The sequence below is a fragment of the Salvia hispanica genome, chromosome 1 (assembly GCF_029641045.1).
Source record: "Salvia hispanica isolate PSC_SH4W2 chromosome 1, Shi_PSC_v1, whole genome shotgun sequence".
NCBI classification, from domain to species: Eukaryota; Viridiplantae; Streptophyta; class Magnoliopsida; order Lamiales; family Lamiaceae; genus Salvia; species Salvia hispanica.
In genome coordinates this window covers 46540208-46562375 of record NC_142692.1, presented here as the reverse complement: position 1 = coordinate 46562375, position 22168 = coordinate 46540208, and the positions used below count along the sequence as shown (strand labels likewise).

The window sequence follows — 22168 nt, the reverse complement described above, 5'->3', positions numbered from 1 at the left end:
TCACTAAGATGCAGGATTTATAGGATCTCTGTCTCAATTCTCATAATTTTCTTCCGTGTTGATAAAATGAGCCCAAACTGACTTTTTATTGGGCAAAAGCCCAATACGGATGCTCCATTTTCATTTTCAAAATATGTAACAAATCAAATTAGTTATACAATAATAGAGGCCTTTTATTTATTTATTTATTTTGCTTTTCTTTCAAAAACTTATAAATATAAAATCTTTATTTATAAAAGGTATATAGACTTCCCCTGTGTTCACAATTAATAATTTTTTTTACTATTAGTTGTCCATAAAAATTAATTACCTTTTATTTTTGGTAAGTTTTCATCTATAAAATGACGTGGGTCTTATTATTAACTATTTTTCTCTCTATCTCTCTCATAGGGGTGGCGAAACAGGTTACCCGCGGGTACCCGCACCCGATAAGTCGGGTACCCGTACTCGACTTTAGCAAAATTTGTTGTCCCAATACCCGCCCCGCGACATACCGGGATTATCCGATACCCGTGACGGTTATTCCGTACCCGACATTGCGGGTACCCGTACCCGACCCGAAATACTAATAAAAAATTTGAAAACCATAATAATAATCGTCAATGTTCCCTAATTTACTTTATTAATATCGATGGTAAACGTTGAATATATTGAGAATAAAAGTAAGGGGACACTTTATAGCTAGTTCCGGTGAGTTTTCAATTGTATGTTCGTTGGAATATAAAAATGTTTTAAAAGATCTCTTAGATTATATAAAGTACTCGCATTGTTCCGCCTTCATAGAGGCATTTCATTTTCTTCACTCATTTTGGAAATATAATAATATAAATACTCTTTTCTACATTATTATTATTATGATCTCTGTTACTTTATTTTTTCTTCATTCTAACTATTTATTTTTAATTTTTCAAAATGAGTGCATATTTGGCTATTATTATTTAACTATTTACTTTTTTTTCTCCACTTTAACTATTTGAAACACCTCTATTTATATGGAACGGAGGGAGTATTAAAAGATGGAATATGACTAATACTAATAATAACGGGTATTACGGGACTAACGGGTATACCCGCACGGGTAATGGGTATACCCGCTACCCGCAAAACTCTAAAATATACTATCCGATCCCGCCCGTTATCATCGGGTAGCGGGTACCCAATATCCGGCGGGTAGCGGGTCGAGATGGGAATTACCTATTACCCGCTACCCATTTTGTCACCCCTACTCTCTCACATTAGACTAATTTTGCATTAAAATTAGTGTTTTTAATAGAAACACTGCATTTTACTTGGAACGTTCCAAAGGGAATATGGATCGAAAAACTTGTGACAAAGCCTTGAGAAAGTAATAATCATCCTTGTTTTCTTTTTCCTCCTAAACAATCTAATTAGGCCCATCTGAAGGCAATTAACTATTTTTATTGGAAAAATTATCCATGAGAGCCAGGCTATTAATCATTTATCTCTGTTGCAAATAACCCAATAACTCATTTCTTAGTCGGTACGTACCCATTCTATCTTGCGAAAATAATTCTATGCTGCACTATTTCTTTTTCATTTAATGATTTTTTAAAATAATTTACTATTGTACAATAAATACTGGTTAATATTTTTTCATTAATATATCCTTATTGTGGAATAACCATTCATAATAACCAATACCTATATCATAAGTAGATTAGTAAAATCCTAATTAAACTAAGAAATAGTAATCGTGGGACATGGACATGATGCCAAAAAATGGATAAAGAATCTCAAGTTTTTTTAGGAGCAACCAAATTAAAGAGTAAATTTAAATGTTAAATTGAGCTTTGAATCCTATATCACTTTATGCAAATGGAGTACGAGATTATTATTTATATCACGGGCTTTATTCCATGATTCTATGCCTATATCATTTTTACCATAAATGGTAAAAATGAAGTGTGACAATTATTGAGAGACGGACCGAAATGGAAAAGAATGACAATTAATTGGGGGCGGAGGGAGTAGGATATATTTACATAGTTATTTATCATTCATATAATTGGAATGATTCCTCATCCGATATCATTTACAGAAAATACGAATCCCAAAAAAATCCCAATCTTATAACCAGCAATATTAATTATATTCCAAAGCGGAATATTTATAAACAGTCGTGAACTGCTATATATATTCGAGGTTTTATTGCAGCGGTCCAATATTTGCAGGCATCATATAGATTAATGCATGCATGCTATGAATATCAGATCTGCTACAAAATTTAATAGCCCAGAAATGAATAATTGAAGCCTTCTGATTTGATTGAACATAAGTACAGAAATTCAGACAAAAACGTTCAAGAAAAGCCCACATTGCAATGATATTTTATGTCGTACAATGGGATTGGGTCCTATTAGCATATCACTATTTCTATGAGTTTAATTTCTCGATGTCAGAAATTATGTGGTTTTGCTTTATTTAATCAAGTGATGCCTCGATATCGAATCTAAGGTGAGTTTATTCATGTCTTAAACCACTAAAACTATCTCATCTGATTTATCAACTTATGAAAATCATTTTCATGTGTTGATATTGGGAATTATTAGGGTTTGTTGGATTGAATGTCACAGTTTCAAAACTATTGTACCTTAAATAAGACATTTGATGTGTTTATCTCAAATAATTGATCGATGTTAATTCTCGATATTGATTGCATAAATTTAACATGTAACCAATTTTCTTAATCATGTTGTCGGCCATGCATAAGATTATTCCACGTATAATTATTGAGATTACCAGATTGGTAATCACCCTTTTAATTAATTAGAGGATATGGCTTTCACTAATTTGTAACCTAGGACAAAGACAAACAACATGGTATCAGTGTAATCGTAAGTCCACTTAGCAATTGCACGAAATATGAGCCAGATTAAATGAGCCACTTATTTTCCTCATTTTTTTTCTTTAGTTGGTATAGACCTAATGATCGAGTGTACATACATTTTGCTAATGAAATAATTTTTAGGCTTATCATATTTGTGTCGAGAATTTTAAAATTTGATATTCATTGCATCCTAGGACAAATGCTTAGATTCTTGAACATGATTGCTTTATATGACTAGTATCACATTTGGAAATCAATTATTTCAAGTAAAAAAATAATAATTTCAATAGACAATATAGTTCAAAAACATAATTTACTGTATAACCGAAAATATTTTGAAACTTAAAATTATCTATTTCCTTTTTTATTTTAACTGGAACCACATAGCGCTGACCTACCGCGGTTATGTGATTTAAATTTTAACATACATCCTCCGTCCAAAAAAATAGTCTTATTTGTGGACAACACGAGTTTTAATAAGAAATTAATAAAGTAAGAGAGTGACAAAAAATAGGTATATAAAGAGATATGGAAAAAATGTGGGTAAAGTATGAAGAAAAAACTTTTTATTTTTAAAAATATGACTATTTTTAAAAAAATGTTTACACTTCAAGCAACGCCATATATATGACATGGTTGCATCTTAGTGAACATATATACTCACATAGACAGGTGAACGCTATACATAAAAATATTTAATACGTACCATACAGTATATATATTGAATTTATTCATAAACTTGAATCATATTTAGAAAATGATTGTCAATTGAAACTTGTAGCATAAGAGCATTCCCAATGGAGGTGGCGAATTCTCGGCGATAAATCGCCGGTTATCGCCGAATTATCGCCGGCCATTGTGGCGAAGTCGGCGATAATTCGGCGATAATGTTGCCGTTGCTTCGCCGAGTGGCGTTCTAACGCCGGATTATCGCCGAGCGATCGCCGGCCACTGTGGCGACGCTCGGCGATAATCGGCGATAATTAAAATTTTTTTTTTTTTTTTTTGAACCCAACGGCTATTTTACATTCCACCCCTATAAATATTTCCTCCACTTCCTCCATTCATCACCCACAATCTTCATTCTCTCCATTTTCAATCTCTTCTCCCAATCTTCAATTTTCATCAAAATTATGAGCTTTTGGAAGAAAAGTTCCCGATCGGGTAAGGATAAGGGTAAGGGGAAAGAGTCGAGTTCACAAATTCCCAACACGGATGAAGCAAACGAGCAGTGGATGCAGTCGTTGTTGGCGATGGGTTCTCCTCCCGGCCAACTTCCATACGGGGGTCCGTCTCCTTTGCAGACTCCTCCGGCGCGGAGACTTTCTCCGTACTTCAACTCTGCCGGCAGAATGCCCTTTCCAGCCGACGATGTGTATCGGCCCCAGTTCGACACCCCCGGATCAACCCCAGGCGACCAAGAATCTCAGGCCGCGACACTGAGCGCGGAGGACTTCGAGGTGGAAGAAACGCCCACCGAGCCGCCTTCTAGGAGCGGGAGGGGGAAGGCGCCGGCGTCGTCGGCTGCGACTGATACGGGTTCCGATGAGAGGCCGAAGCGGGTAAGGACTACTTACACTCTGCAAGAGTCCGAGCTGATAGCCGACTGCTGGGCGGACACGTCACAGGACGCGGAGCGCAGCAACTACCAGACTGAGATCATATTCTGGGAGCGGATTGCCGCGAAGTACAGGAGCCACAAGACTGCCTCAATGAAGGACCATGGCAGCGAGGCGATCCGTCGGCATTGGGAGCGCCTCATGAGGGACTGCGGGCACTTCAACGGTATTTATTCTAACTTGATGACTCACATGACGAGTGGCCAGAACGAGCACATGGTCCGAGATGAGGCCATCCGGATGTATAGTAGCCAGTACTTGTCGACGAAGGGCTTCAAGTATTGGAACATCTACGATAAGCTGAAGGATCTCCCCAAATTCCGGACGGGAATGCACGACGCGCTGCACGGGAAATCGGTGCGCTCGCGACTTAGCGTTTCGGAGAGCGAGGGGAGCGCGGCCCACATCGACTTGAGTGGGGATGGTCCGCACGAGCGCCCGGAGGGAGTGAAGAAGGCGAAGGGGAGGCGGAAGGGGAAGGGCGCAACGTCGGAAGTCGCGTCGGAATCCGTCATCGACTTAGAAAAAGCCACTTATTCGAGCAATGTCGCCAATCTGACCCAGATGTACACGCTGTACTTCACCGGCGGCGGGACCCCTGAAGAAAAGGCGGCCCTCTGGAAATGCATCCAACACCTGCAGAGTACGCTGGGGCTCGATCCCGACGCCCCTCCGGCCCCTCCGTCTTAGATTTTTTTTTTTTAAATCTTTGTTTATTTGCGTTTTTTATTTGTAGTTTTTTTTTTCTCGTTGTATTATATTTTCCAATGATTAATACAACGATGAATTGTTCATTATTAGTCTATTTATTAAATACATTTGTAGGGAAAATTAAATAATATAAAAAATAATGATGTAAAAATGAAATGTTGAGTTAGGGAGAAATAAGGGAGAAATAAGGGAGAAACCAATGTAGCACTTGGCTAAAAACTGGGGATAAATTTTGGTGCTGATGTGGCGCTGATGTGGCAGGAGTTAGGGAGAAATAAGGGAGTTTTTAGGGAACTCCATTGGGAGTGCTCTAAGCACGATTAGTCATTCTAGTCGGCTATAAAAATATAGTATTAAAATAAAATTAGTGAAATATGGTTAATTAAGAGCTAACTTATTAGCTGGCTACCATTTGTTATGTTTAAATATTTGGATCAGCAAATGGAATTTCTCTTTGAACTAATTGACACTTAATCATTCTACAGTAATGGAGAGATAAATAGAAATAACTATCATATTTACCTCTTTTTGATAAAATTTTATGTTTCCAAGGAAAAGATATTTGGAGAGGTATTATATCTTTTTTCATTTTGAAAAGTTACCTCTTCTTGGAAAAAAAGGTAAAAGTTAATTATTTTTGTTTGACTTTTTAATTTACCTTCTTCCTTGGAGTCCATTACTTTTTAAGAAAGTATAATTACCTTTTTAAGAAGGTAAATAAGAAATATACCTTCTCAACCTACCTTTCCTCTTGGAGATGCTCTTACTATTCACCATTTTATTAATCATTACATGAGAATTGACATTCTAGAATTAAATAACACGAATTTAATTATAAGGACGTGGACTAATTTACATGAAATGGTAACATTATTACTTCTCAAGCTAAGCTGGCAATATCAACATAATTCATATATTTAATCGAGGCCATATAAACAAAAAACTTGATCTATAACAAGAAATTTAATTTGTAGTAATAGTAAATTTCACCAGTCAAGTTTTTTGACCAATGAGAGGTGACACGACCTGTTCAATTTAATTAGGTGGACGCGTGAAACTTGCTGAATAAAATTAGGAGTGATATATACTACTACAAATTCAAAGTTGAAATTTCATCAAAATAAAATAGAATCTAAGTGACAAATCATATACCTAAAAGATAATGATTTACTCCGCATTTGACAACTCATAGTAATGCTAATGTTTATTTCATAAGTAGTATTATCCAAACTCATTAAATTATCAAAATTATAATATGTTGGGTAGATTCTGTATAGGAGAACATCTGAGTCAAGAAACAAACATAATTTTGATGGAAGTCTAACTAAAGAAACATACCAAGGTAATCACTTTCATGACTGAAGTGTCTCTATCTTAGTGACGCATAGCTATGAGTTTATATTGTTTATATTTGCTTCCAATGTACAACTATTGTTGTTGTTACTGATTGAATTTATTAAATGTGTTCAAGGTATACTTAATTAAGAAACCAATCATGTAAGCTTTGAAATTGGTTTTTTTCTCCTTCACCAAACAGGGGTACAAAATTAGGACTTAACATAATGGTGTACAATTGGGCATGATCTTGGATGAGTTTGAGTTTAATATAATTTTTCCACTTTTTGAATTTAATACAGCACTAATTTAAAATCATATTTCCTTTCATCAACACTTCCATAGCAATATTTTTACAATTGGAATCAAAGGCTTAATCATAAGATCAGTGAGCACTGTACGAATAAAGTTTCAACCACAAAATAAGCAAAAGTAAAAGGCTGAACAAAGACAAACATCCGCCCATGCTAAACAATAGAAGCCCGTCAAAACAAAACACAAGGAAACACGAAGATTCACCCTATGCAAAAACAGCTATATATAAGTGCACCAACCAAAAGCAAACAAGCGAAGAAAAAAAGAAAGAGCTATCACATTAGTACCGGCCGAAAAAAATTTCAGCTCCTACCTTCCCGTCTTCGGACTTTAAGCAAATCCTCGCAAACTTGACCTGGAGAGATAGGAAAATGGGGACTTCATCCTATAATTTCATTTGTCACCAAACAGACCGTGCAACCACGTGTCCAAATCTTCCAACTTTGAAAGTGCGCCACTGCATCTTTATGTGAGCAGATGTTGAGGTTCCTGCTATTGCATCAATAGTACCATATATCTAAACATAATTAATATGGCTAATATTATGTTTACTCCTTAGGAAAGATGCATAGGTCATCGATTCTAGGGACTCTTGAATCTGTAGAATCTCTTAGCGATTAGTTTTCTTGCAAAATGGTTAATATTTCTCCATGCTAATATATGTGAGAAATGAGAATAATTTTCTCACTAAATTATATGTGAGAATAATGTAGGCTGTATGCATCTCTTTTTGGATGAATGCAACATATTCGAATACTAAAGGCGAACAATATTATTTTATATTTATGATCATCCATTTAATACTATGATTGTTTTATGTAGTACTTATTTGTCATCCCCATTTCTCATGAAAACTTCAATGGATGGCAGAGGTTATGTTGTTTTCAATAAATTAAACTTTGTGTAATTACGCGTTGTGTTGTTTTGAATTATGACTTTGATATAATAGCAAGAACTCTGGTTAGGTAGATTGGTGTTGGTTTAAGTTATTATCAACTAAGACTATAAGAAAAATTATCATTTCTAAAGACATTGAGTTATCCATAACACCCATCCACAATAAAGATTTAACATTGAATGTGCTAAGCAATCATATTCAACAAATTAAATAGGAGCACAAGCCACCTAAGCCAAAGAAAAAACGCTCGTTGAAAAGTAATGATATTGAATTATGATTGATAAATAACGTTCATATAATTTTCATTATCTTTTTGTAATAGTAATACATTGTCCACCATGGGCTAGTATATATATTATATTTTGTACGTGGTAGTTAGATGTTTAATTGTATACAAGTAAAAAGTTACTCCCTCCACCGGTTGAGTTGAGTGCGGATTTTAAGAAATGTTTGAGCGTGTAATAATTGGAGTGTGTGATAATGGAAAGAGGGACCATTATATTTGCATTATTATTTGCTTTATTCTTTGGATGTGTGTTTACTTGTGCTTTTTAGTGTTTTATTTTATAATATTTTTATTTCACTTTTTATGAAAATGTCTAACCGGGACTCCTAATGCCGGACGGAGGGAGTAATAAATTTTAATAAAAATATAATCATATAAAAATGTAGATGCAATAATTTGCATCAATTCAATTTGTCAAGCGTATTTCATAGTACTAATAATATTGCTTGCACAACATAAATTGGGCCGAAATTCTAGCCTCCAACAAGACAGGTACTATACCTCAAATAAATACTACTTTTATTACCAATAGAAGCCAAATTAAAATAATACTACCAACTGAGATATATTTTAGTTTATTTTTAATTGATAAAATAAAATTTAATTAAAACACTAGCTGTCAAACTAGTCCTCCACTCCACCCGTCTCAATTGCGGAGGTGCAAAAAAAATATTCAACGAAATTAACATATTTAATAATTAAGTCCTAAAACTTAGTACTATAATTCAATTGATGTAAATAAAAACATGTATAATAATTGGAAGGGGATATTTTAACTAAATGACGAAATAATATTATTTGGGCTTTAAAAAAAGGGAAGTTCTTTTAAGTGATTTATTTTTGTGTTATTTACTTGAGGGAAGTTACATTTTTCTTCATAAAGCTCTTTCATCCCTGGTATTCAACAGAAAGGGCTAAATAAGAATAATCAGGATTCTGCTAAAAGAATATATTTTCTTAGAAGTAATTGAAGAAATTAAAATAGAAGAAATAGAAGTTGCATCTACAAATCAATTTCCAAATGACAAATAGTTTTGATTTGTAGGGTGGAGGTTTAATTAACCTCCTAGCTAATTAAGATTTAGGCATCATCTCAGTGAGTAATCAATCATAAGCATGAATGGATCTTTACTTGAAACCTACGCAAAGTCTAACAACATTAATTTGGACAAGTCGAAAATAGTATAGTGGTTAAATTTTATTACAAATTTTGATATTCTCAATATTTTTTCGGCCTAAGAATTGCGGTATACAATATTTCAGTATATCAACTTAAATTATACTATTAATTTATTTGATTCAATCAAATTGATTGAACCAAAAATTAATATAAATTTCATATGCTATAACTGTGAAAACATTGTCATAAAAATAAATCACACTAATTAATTTATGTGGAATTTCGACGGGTTAGACTCTATTCTCTATTTTTGTTTTACTTTTTTTTTTTCGTGCGTGGAGTTTGCATTATAGTAGTAGTATTTATCTATAGAATGTGCAAATGATGATTATTTATACAAAGGGAAAAGTTCAACGAATTTGCCTCAAAATATGAAGTACAAAGTTCAACAAAATCGCCACAAAATATGGAGCTATTATAGACGACAGCTTCCTAAATTTTAGTTATCAGAATTCCAGAAATCCATCTTTGGAAAATATTTATATTTTATGATATCCCTCATCTCCTACCGCAAGAAGAGTATAATTTTCATGTTTTCTCTGATTTAATTTAGAAGTAATTCGCAGTTATGAGTATAATTAATTAGCTAATTGGTCGCTTCATCTTACTTAGAGCATCTTCAATGGTACTTCGGCAAAGAAATCGGCCAGCAGTTTCTCTCCCTGCCACGTCAACAGCACTAAAAATCCACCTGCCACATCAGATTTAGGCCAGCCATAGGTCAGCCGCAATAAAAATAATTCAAAAAATACTACATTTACGGAATTAAAATTACGATTAAATTACGAAATTAAATTTACGAGACATATACGAGAAAATTCATTAATTGCATTTAAAAAAGGTACATAGATAAAAAAAATTACATTTAAAAAGGTACATAATAAAGAAAAAAAACTATCGTCGTGCAATCCTCCATGCCCACAATTCTTCAATTATATCCTTTTGGAGTTGAATATGAGCATCCACTTGGCCCATGTTGGCAAATTCCTTGAGGCGGCCGGCTTCATCGAAAGGTACCCCACGTCGTACACTAGGGGTGACCGTTCCGTGGCTTGGACCGGCTTCATCATCATTGGCCCAACTAGTCAATTGTACGCCTTCGTCTTCGACGATCATGTTGTGCAGGATAATGCAGGCGTACATTATCTGGGAAACGCATCCGACATCCCACAAACGCGTTGGACCCTTAATTGTCGCCCATCGAGACTGGAGCACACCAAATGCGCGCTCCACGTCCTTGCGCGCCGACTCATGTCGTTCCGCAAAGTAGGCCTTCCTTTCATCACTTGTTTGCCTGATCGTCTTCACAAAAACCGGCCACCGAGGGTATATCCCATCCGCCAAGTAGTAGCCCATATCATGCTGGTTGCCGTTGGCCACAAATGAGACGGCTGGACCGACGCCCGGGCACTTCTCGTTGAAGAGGGGAGACGAGTTCAGGACGTTGAGGTCGTTGTTCGACCCGGCTACCCCAAAATACGCATGCCAGATCCACAGCCGGTAATCAACTACGGCCTCGAGGATCAACGTGGGATTCTTTGACTTGTAGCCGGTCATGTAGGCCCCCTTCCAAGCAGTCGGACAGTTCTTCCACTCCCAATGCATACAATCTATGCTGCCTAACATCCCGGGGAACCCATGCTTCTTCCCGTGCATCTGCATCAAATTCTGACAATCTTCGGGAGTAGGGCTTCGAAGATACTACTCACCGAAAACGTTTATCACGCCCCCACAGAAATCCTTCAGACATTCCAGGGTTGTCGACTCACCGATGTGGAGGTACTCATCCCACATGTCTGCCGCGCCTCCGTAGGCCAACTGCCTGATTGCCGCCGTGCACTTTTGAATAGGGGTGTGGCCGGGTCTGCCAGCCGCATCGTGCCTAAAGCGGAAACACAGATATCGACGCTCTAATGCGCCAACGATGCGCATAAACAACTCCCTGAGCATTCTAAAACGCCGCCGGAACATGTTGGCGGGAAACCGCGGGTTATCTGAAAAGTAGTCGTCGTACAGCCGCTGATGTGCAGCGGCGTGATCCCGATCAATCACTGCTCGGCGGTGGATAACCCGTGGAGGGCGAGGTATCGCTTGCTGTTCCACACCCTACGCATGTACCGCTCCATCCCGCGGTTCATGTAGGCATTCATAGCCTCGTTCATCCTCCGTTCGTACTCCTCAGCATTCCCACCACTACCACCACTACCACCACCGCTACCACCCGCGTTACTCATCGCTCGATGATGCTCTTGTACAGAAAGTTAGAGAGAGAGAAAACTCGTTAAAACAAGTGGTGCAAATGAAAATGAAACTAAAATCGCGTTTATATAGGTTTTTTTTTTTTTTTTAAAAAAGAATATTCGACGCATGCCGATCGTTGGCCGATCGGGCTGCCACAATGGCGGCCAGCGCATCGGCTAGCGCATCGGCCAACGCCCACCAATCGGCCAGCCCACGCCGATCGGCTCGCCGGTTAGCCGCTCGCCGCCTCCAATGGTTCGGCTAGCCGATCGGCCAGCGCGAAGAATCGGCTAGCCGATCGCTAGCCAACCATTGGAGATGCTCTTAGGCTGATCGGTCACTCATATGAAATAAGAAATTCGTGATTTTTTTTTTCAGCTCAACAATAATATAAAGTTTACAAATCATACAATATGTGAAATTTCTTACAAGCTCAGTAGTCAGTACTAACTTTTACATGATTTATAAAATTCCAAACTAATTAAAACTTAGGTTTATGTTGTAAAAGATACTCCCTCCGTCCCCGATTAAGAGTCACATTTTTCCATTTCGGTCCGTCCCTAATTAAGAGTCACACTTCATTTTTACCATAAATGATAGTAGGTCACACATTCCACTAACTCATTTCATTCACATTTTATTATAAAACCAATATAAAAAAGTGGGTCTCACATTCCACTAACTTTTTCAACCAATTTTTTTTTACATTTCTTAAAACTCGTGCCCGGTCAAACTGTGACTGCTAATGGGGGACGGATGGAGTATTTGATATTTGATATTCTTAAAAAACTTTCGTAAAACAAAAATCAGCAAAATATTGAATTAAATGTTTTCATAATGATTTTTCTATTAGATTGAAAGTCTGAAACCGTATTGCCGTATTTGATAAATTTAATTGCATTAATTATTACCACTAATTATCATTTGTTGACTTGCTGACTTGTCATAATGAAATCAGTAAAAATTTACACTCATATTCAGTACTCCCTCCGTGTGAATATCCATAATTTTGGCACATATCGAATAAATATATTTAATGATTTTTGGAACGTAGATGTACGCAATTATTCTGTTTTCCCAAATACATTGAGTAGTTCATACTATTAATTTCACAAAAATTAAATAAATTTCAAGATAAAAATCAAATAACAAAGTATAATACTACTATATATAATTGGAATATAACAAAGTAAAATTATAACCATTTCTGACAAAAAAAAAGTTTTAAGTTCATATAATTAAACATTAACAAAATCATACCCAAGTTAAATATACAATTTTCAAATAAATTAAACAATCACTGATATAATCATAATTAAAAAGAAAAATTAATTGCGTTATGTAGGTAGAAGTCGTAGGTTGTAAACCTCGTGAATTCGGACTTGGTATTAAAATTGCATTTTTTTTTCTAAAAATAATATGTCAAAAACTTCAAAGTTCTCTTGAATTCATTGTCATAGAACAAAAATAGAATCAGTTATACATCATATCAATAATTTGCCCCTAAACGAGACCACTAAAAGATGAGCTTTCATGAATATCAAAATGGTTAATTCTAATTGCAGCAAGAACAACAATAATAAACAAATCAAGTAATAATTACTAGCTACAAACCAAGGAAAACAAAACAAATTATGTAGTCATTGACGCGTGATGAATTAATGATAACAATGGCATGATTATTTATTTATTCATTTGTTTTGGATCAAAGTGCCTGAAAAAAAGCTCTAGATATAAACTTTTTTCCTAAAACAAACAGTCATCACGAAAATGCGATTACGATGTCTGTTAAATGATATTTAAATAAAAATCTGTCAAATATTCAGAAGACATGTTATTTAATAAAACAAAATGTGTTTCTTAATTAAGTCAAAAAAGAAGAAAAATAAGAAGAAGGGTTTCTGAATTTCGTAAGCTAAATGCCTAAATCATAGGCACTAAAACTAGCAACATTATAAATATTCTTATGTTAATTCGTTTTCACCCTTAAATAGGAATATGAATATTATTAAAATTTGAAAATTAGGTGGGGCCTAAATCCTAATGGATACCTAAATTCAATATTACTCCTCTTCAAAAGCCAATATAATAGGCTTTAATTTAAAGTATTAGTAACACAGATTTGGATATGAATCAATCTTCCAAGGAATCGATTTTCTTAATCCCTCAGATAATTGAGTAATTAGGCCTTAACAAACAATAGATGACCAGTTGGAAAATGTTCTTAAAATATGTGTTTATAAGTACTACTCTACTTTAACATTTTATTTAATTTGTTTGAATCAATCAATTATACAGTCAAATCCAAATACAAAATGTAAATTAAAAAATCTCAAGCTCAACCAACTCCACTAATTTCAACTTTATTTTAACCAGTTACATCCTGATTAATGAAATATGCTTTTATTTGAATGAGGCAATGTGCCATAAACAGCTAACAAATAAAAAATAAGATAATAAACAAAAGTACAAATGAGTCAAGTAAACTCACTTCTACTTCATACAATGTGAATATGTTAAAATTTTTACAATAGTTCTTGTACCAAACATTACCTAAGGCAAACGTGAAGCCAAATTGATTTTATTTTTGTCCAATGTTTAAAAGTCAAATAATGATATAAAGACAATTGATTTTTGGATTTAATAATTAAATTGGAAGAATCATGTGGAGCGGGGTGCAGGTTTCATAAAAGTGGAGACGCAGGCGCGCCACAGGCAGATTTTATAAAGATTAAAGTGACGGTGGTCCAATTTGTCCAACAATTACAGCTCACCTTTTATCCCACTCGGGGCATTTTCGTCATTCCAATCCTTTACAACTAAATACTCTTAAATCTTAATCACACCCTTAAATATAGATCCAATGAGAACAAATTTTAATAAATGTAATTAATGTATTATAAATGTAGAAATAATCTCAAATCTATAGGTTCTGTTATTAATGAATAATGACTAAAAATATATTATTAGTGAAGAAATTGGTAGGCCGTGTGGAAAAATAGAATAAATGTATTAATATTAGTACCCTATATATTACAGATGATGTCTCTAAATAGAAACTAACTAATGGAGTATTTGTACATGTATAAAATAGCATAAATCGTAGTAGTAGTATTTTTTTCAGTAGTTTTGGAGATTTATAAAAAAAATTGTGCACGAGATCGTTATTTTTGATGCGATAGCATATAAAATAAATACATAAAATACGTATTTATGAAAATGTAGATGTCATCTTCCCAAGTGATTCACCACTTCGTTTTATTTTAGCAAAATGTAAATTCTTATTGCCTGGTTAGTTCTAGTATTGTTTTCAATTTAATTAAATCAATTTACCCAAAATATCTTAAATGAATCAATTTTATTGTAAGCGCCATATTCGTTGCTTCCGCTGAGAAAAAGAGAAATCAACTGTTTAGGAAGAAATAAGCATTAAAGATGTAAGTAAAAGTATGTTTCCGAAAAGTTAAAATTAAAATTTTATTTGGTTATATTATATACCACCGCTACAATTGTAAAAATGAATACTCCGTATTAAAAATGTATTTAATTCATATAGGAGTATTACCATTGCATGCAAATGCAATTGAGGTAGAGAAAAAGAGAGAGAGTGGGAACATAGTTGGCCTTTTTAAGCGACAAGTAGCACTAGAAACAATTTAACGCTCCCTCTGCTCCAAACGACATTCACACCCCACACCTCACCTCACCACCACCACTCCGCCACCGCTACAATCGTCTCCTCTGCTCTGGAAAACGCGTCACACCGCTCGCATTCCCTAACCTCGGATCCCAATCCGATCGCAGATTCGCTGCTGGTGAGTGTGGGAATTTGGCAGCGCAGAGGCACGTGTTTGCGTTTGCGTTTGATTGATGTTCAATTGCATTTGATTTCTTATGATGGTGTGAATTGGCGTCATCCCATACTTTTTACTTGCGCTTTGTATTCTGCGCTCGGTGGAGCAATTACTCTGCTTGTTCTTTTGCGGAACCTCTTTCTCTCTCCTCAGCCTCACAGCATTTTTCGCTTTTTTCCGCTCTGCTTTCATTCTGTTCTGTGTGTTTGTTTTTAGAGGTATCTATCGCCTTTTTTTACTTTTTCTATTTATCTGTGAGCGTCCTTCTTTTTCAGATGTCGCTGTGATTCATCCTTTTATTTCTCTTTTTAATTTGATTTTCTACGCTCCTAACTTTGTTCGAGATTAGTTTAGTAGGAGCAGAAGAGTTCAAGTAAGAGTTCTCATTGTATCGTTTTTCCTTAATTGTGAATCTATGGAGCATTTCTCATGTTCAGTGAGTTTGATTTGGATACTCGTTTAATTTCCGATGCAGCAGATTGAATAGTATGCCTATTCGTTGATTTTGAGAGAGGGAGAGTTTTCAATGGAGAGATAAATTTAATGTACAGTATTTTTAGGAAATCGATATTTAAATCATTACATGTAGCAATTCATGAATGAAATACCATACCAGCTTAGGAAAGATTTCATCGAGATTGCGGGTTAACTTTTTCTGCTTTTTTTTCCCTTTTTAATTTCAAGATGATGGATGTCATATTCATGGTGCATTTTGATGGTTTTTGGTGGCCTATCAATTTCTTTGTCCTTGTTGGCCTATTTTTAAAATTATTCAAGACAGTTGCATGCCTTCAAATTTTTTTATCATATCTATAATGCAGAATCTGCACTGAAGATTTGATTGGAATATCTTGTGGTTGTATATCTGAAATCCAACTATGCCAAGATATCTGGCATGTTAATATAGCTGGAGAATTTCGACACTGTTAATCTGTGAACATATTTTTGGCTAACAGACTATGCTTTAGCTTTTTTAAACCCTATGCTATCCAACTTTCTGGTACAAAACTTTGTTAGTTTGATTTATGCTGCCTCACCTAATCAGAACTATCTTAAATGCAATTATCAGTACATCCAGGCATATATTTGTTGCTGAATATTCAGATTTTAGTTCATATGGGAATTTGATTGGTAGAGTAACTTTATGAGTACTATGTATTTTATTGGTAGTTCATATTTAGATTTCATTAATTGTGCATTTCGCTTCTTGTTAGTCAATATGCTGAATAGAACATCTGGGGCATTGTTCAGGAACCTTTATAGTCATTTGAAATGCTAGTGTAAACAAAGTGATAGATTATGGACGCATGCAACCTAACTATATGATCCTAAGGTAGTGAAACTCATCGTTGGGTAAGTTCCGACCCACAGTATTCCCCACAATCATGAATAGTATGAAAGAGAGAGATATTGTTTGGTAAAGAAAATGATCAGCAAAACAAGACAGGATTAGGGCATTTATTAGTATTGTTGGGTAGTGCAGAACACAAAAGAAAAGGATTAAAACGTTGGTTGAAAAAGTTCAATGTTGATACAAAGCTAGGACCATATTTGTCATTGTAGTCAACTGTTCCTTTGGCAGTTTCAGAATATATTCTAATATTACTGGTACTTTTTGCCGAGTAATGCTTCTGGTGCATTGTGCAATTTACCAATGTTTACTTTTGTTGATGAATCCTTAATCTTATAGTATTACCTTTCATAAATTTTTTTTACTCTAACAGCCTGCAATGGACAAAAGGAGTTGGCCCTGGAAGAAAAAATCATCCGATAAGCTAGCAGCTGAGAAAGCAAATGTTTCAGGATCAGACTCTTGTGCCACTGATTCAGATGTAAGCTCAACACAATTAGACAAGGTTTATTCATTTTATTGTGATTATTATCTTTAAATATATACTCTTGTGCTTCCCTTTTCTCATGTCATATTTTTCTACATCATATCAACCAGTTGTGGCAACAATAGTGATTGCTCAAGTGACCTGTTGTATATTTCTTTTGCAAGCTATTGAGCCATTCATGTATTCCCTTGACTTTTCCTCTTCTATTTCCATGTCCCAATTCCTCTGTTTCCATTGTAGCTTATACTCTTGAATAGGAACCATTTCCATTTTATGCTTATTTTGGTGTTCCTGATAAAGGGGTTGCCTGTGATATCAGTGTTAGATTTTTTTCTTCTACTGCACTACAGTTCTGGAAACTGATTCAAGAGTTCCACTGAGATTATTTGTGATCATTAAATTTATTTTTAATATATAATCTCCTTCCATCCATCAGCTTTAATTGGCCATACCTTGTTCTACAATATTGTAGTATTTTTTTCATTGTCCTTCTTCTGTTGCAGGGAAAGTTGGATAATAACAATAAACAGCCCAAGTATGTTCAAATCTCAATTGAATCGTATACGCATCTTACTGGACTTGAAAATCGTGTGAAATCCTATGAAGATCAAGTGCATAACTTGGAGGATGAAATAAAAGAACTCAATGAAAAGCTATCTGAAGCGCATTTAGAAATGATTAATAAAGAAAACCTGGTGAAACAGCATGCTAAAGTTGCTGAAGAAGCTGTCTCAGGTTTGAACTTATTTTATGTACAGTACATCAAATATATTTTTTCGGATGATAAGTAACTGGACTTTATTAACAAAAAAAATTTCTGCACAGGATGGGAAAAGGCTGATGCAGAAGCGGCGGCATTGAAAAATAATGTGGAGTCTGTCACACTACTAAAGCTTACTGCTGAAGATCGGGCGGCCCATTTGGATTCTGCTCTCAAGGAACACATGAGGCAGATACGAAATTTGAAGGAAGACCATGAGCTAAAGTATCAGGAAGTTATTCTTAGCAAGAATAAAATATTTGACAAGATGAAGCATGAGCTTGAAACTCGAATCGCAAAGTTTGAACAACAATTACTGAGGTCTGCTGCTGACAATGCTGCACTATCAAGAACTTTGCAGGAACGCTCCAACATGCTGTTCCAGCTCAGTGAGGATAAATCACAAGCTCAAGCTGAGATAGAACGTTTGAGGAGCAACATTGAGTCCTGTGAAAAAGAAGTGAACTCATTAAAATATGAGGTTCACATTGCTAAGAAAGAAGTGGAAATCCGCAATGAGGAAAAGAACATGAGTATGCGGTCAGCAGACGTGGCAAATAAGCAGCATCTTGAGGGAGTAAAGAAAATTGCCAAGCTTGAAGCTGAGTGTCAAAGGTTACGGGGGCTTGTTCGCAAGAAACTGCCTGGTCCAGCTGCACTGGCACAAATGAAACTTGAAGTTGAAAATATGGGACGCGACTATGGAGAATCCCGTGTACGGAGGTCCACAGCGAGGTCTCCAACAGCAAACTTGTCACAGCTGCCTGACTTTACACTTGACAATTTGCTGAAGTGCCAGAAAGAGAACGAGCTACTAGCAGAACGTCTACTGTCAATGGATGAAGAAACAAAGATGTTGAAAGAAGCATTAACAAAGCGTAATGGTGAATTGCAAAGTTGTAGAAGTATATATGCACAGACAGCTAGCAAGCTTCAAAGTTTAGAATCACATTTACAAGCTAATGGTGAATGGAGAAGTCCTGTAACTCATGGTTCAGTATCTGTTGAAGGTTTCTCTAGTCGCAAGGCTAGCAATCCACCAAGTTTTGCCTCAGTGTCTGAATGCGGAAATGATGATAATGTAAGTTATGCTGGTTCGTGTGCTACATTATCTATGTCTGACCTCTCCAGCGTCCAGAAGGACAAGAACACTGACACCCCTCGGAAATCTGAAAACACCAAAAACCTCGACCTAATGGATGACTTTCTGGAGATGGAGAAATTAGCATACCAATCCCATGGATCACATGAAACTGTATCAAGTCCAGATGTTTCTGGTGATACAGGCAGTACATGTCCCGAACAAGCAAAACTTGTAGGTTCTCCATCTAAAGACGGACTTGCATCTGAGTATCAAGTGCTCTCGAAAGTAGATTCAGCTGTTGCAGATCCTCAACTGCAAGCTGATCAACCTTTCTTTGCGAAGCTCAAAGCAGAATTATCCAGAGTGATTGAGTCAATGTCTGAGGGGAATGATATGGAAAAGGTTATAGTTGATATTAGACACATTATGCAGGATGTGTTTGATACTTCAAAGCACCAGTTACAGAATGATGTTGACGCAGTTCCTGATTTTGGTACAGAAAGTATTGCTGATGGTGCCCAGATAACATCCACAAATGGTACAACATTGTCTGGAAATGTTAACAGTATTGACAATGTGCAATTCAATCAAGAACTCAAAATAGCCATCTCGGACATTCATAGTTTTATTATGATTCTTGGTAAAGAGGCCAAGGTTGTCCCAGGTGCATCCCCTGATGGAGAGGGGCTATCTGAAAGCCTCAACAAGTTTTCCGCCAGATATACTGAATCTGAGAGTGGGATTAATCTTTTTGATTTTGTTCTTGACATATCTTATGTGTTGCGAGAAGCAAGCAAGCTGCACTTCAATGTACTGGGGATTAAGAGTTCTGAAGTTGAAACCAGTAGTTCTGATTGTATAGACAAGATTGCACTACCAGAGAATAAGGGTGTGGTGGACTCATCAGGGGAGATGTATCGGAATGGTTGCTCCCACTTTTCTGATTCTGTCTCCGATCCTGATACTCCAAGCGCTGGAAATCTTGTTCCAACCTCTGAATCAGCCGCCTCACGGAAATGCTCACCGGAGGAGTTTGACGAATTGAAAATGGATAAGGATAATTTGGCGGTGGAACTTGCTAGATGCATGGAAAAGTATGAAAGCACGAAGATTCAGTTGCTGGAAACAGAACAGCAGCTTGCTGATGCCAAGTCGCAATTAACTTCAGTACAAAAAGGCAACAGCTTGGCAGAGACACAACTCAAATGCATGACAGAATCCTACAAATCACTCGAAACAAGGGCAGAGGGATTACAAACCGAAGTTAAACTTCTTGAAGGGAAAATTGGAAATTTGGACCTCGAGCTGCAAGAGGAAAGAAGAAGTCATCAAAATGCACTGAACAGATGCAATGATCTCTTAGACCAGCTCCAAAGGTACAGATGAATTTTTTTCACTATGCGTGCTTCCATATTTCTTTGATTTCTGAGATATTTATAATAGATATCCCAAGTCTTGTTTTACGTAGGTGCATTATTGTAGTTTTAGAATATGGCATTTCATTAAACTAAATAGGGCATGTGGAAACATATCTGAAGCTGTTCAAATATTTAGTTCAAGATGCTAAGTTCAGTACTAATGTGGTTTCAAACTTATAAAATGCTCTTTAATATCTACACAATATGACTTTTGACACCTAATTGTTCTATTTGCCACTTGTTTATGCGAACGAAACTACTTAATTGTTGGCATATCACATATGTTCTTGCTTTACCTTTTAAGCTTTGTTATTCTAAGAATCACTGAAATATTATTGTTCATTGTTCTTGCTTAGATTACAGATACTTGGATGTATCAATGTAGTATGTAGTTTCTAACCTATCACTGGGCTTGTCTTATTATTTCCATCTCAGGATTGAAACTCATGGAGTAGCTGGCAATGATGAAAAGTCTAGCCAGGTAAGCCCTACAAAAGTATTTCGTGATTTGCAATTAGCATCTGCTACTATAGATATGGCCCTGTTTTGGAATAAATACTAGAGCTGCTGTGAAAAGCTTTCCTGAGGCATGTTGCATTCGTACTTAAATATATGCTTCTCTTTGGTGTTTCTGGATACACAATTTATTCTTTGAAACTCTTTGTAGAACGTTACGCAGACAGATATCAAATAATTTGTTCTGCATACGCATTTAAGTTTGTAGTTTTAACCAAATAACCAAATTTTAATATCTGAACTTGTAATTTTCCAAGTTTTACTACTGTACTAGATCAAGATAGTTTTCAGATTTCTATATTTTTAACCAGTTTTAATATTTTTTTACTTGTCAGGAAAAAGACTTGGCTGCAGCAGCTGAAAAGCTGGCGGAGTGTCAAGAAACCATATATCTTCTTGGTAAGCAGTTGAAAGCTTTGCATCCTCAGTCAGATTCTCTCAGTTTTCCAACCAGGAGCAGGAGTCAAAAGATGGAGGCTTCGATCGAGGGAGAACCAATAACGAATGACATAGTGTTCCCAGACCATAATGCATACGGAATGGATAACACACGCTTGTTCTATCTGAACAGGGCAGGCTCAGAATCCCCCTCGGATATATTTGAGGCCGAGTTCAGTCCATCCGACTCCGAAGCAAACAACCCACAGAGATCCCCAGCAGGACCAAACCATCAGAAACACCGCCCTACAAAGTCGAGCTCCTCGTCGGCTTCTTCTACACCTACACCAGAGAAACAAAGTCGCGGCTTCAGCAGATTCTTTTCCTCGAAAGGAAAGAACGGCTACTGATTACTGGTCTATATTGATATTTAGCTCATGCAATATGAGCACTTTCTGTAAATAAAGATGATGAACCTTTTTCCCCTTGTTATATATATATGGTTATTTTTTCAAATAAAAACTTGTGTGTGTGGTGAAGGTGTGGCTGTGAGATTTCAGGGAAGCCTGAGCTGAGAACGATAACCACAACAGAAATATCTAACGAAACAATTAGTAGAAAACATAAAAAAATCGTAGGTTATTACATGATAGGCTAGGAATTTCTTATGATCGGTAGCATGTAGTCTCGTTCGAGCGTTGCCCACCAAAAAAAAGAAAACATCAAAAAATCAATGGAAGAAAGTTTGTAATAGTACAATTTGAATGCGTATTTTTGTTCATTCATGTACAGTTCGTTGTTGAACAATATACATGCTCTATTGTTTAAAGCTTACAAAAATTACGTAATTAAAACAATAAGATTACTTGAGTTTTGCAATACCATTA

At 35.9% G+C, this 22168-nt stretch overlaps 1 protein-coding gene across 2 annotated transcripts; it reads left to right on the top strand.

Moving 5' to 3' along the window:
- Positions 1-15113: 15113 nt before the first annotated feature.
- On the top strand, positions 15114-21766 carry LOC125220513 (filament-like plant protein 4). 2 transcript variants are annotated; one of them, XM_048122676.2, is made up of 6 exons: positions 15114-15248; positions 17012-17119; positions 17629-17860; positions 17951-20345; positions 20823-20868; positions 21239-21766. In XM_048122676.2, the coding sequence occupies exons 2-6, from the start codon at positions 17018-17020 to the stop codon at positions 21689-21691; spliced, it is 3228 nt and encodes a 1075-aa protein (XP_047978633.2). In that variant the 5' UTR covers positions 15114-15248; positions 17012-17017; the 3' UTR covers positions 21692-21766. The 2 variants fall into 2 exon arrangements, with proteins under 2 accessions (XP_047978633.2, XP_088915950.1); XM_089059824.1 differs by having other exon boundaries at positions 15153-15276.
- Positions 21767-22168: the final 402 nt, after the last annotated feature.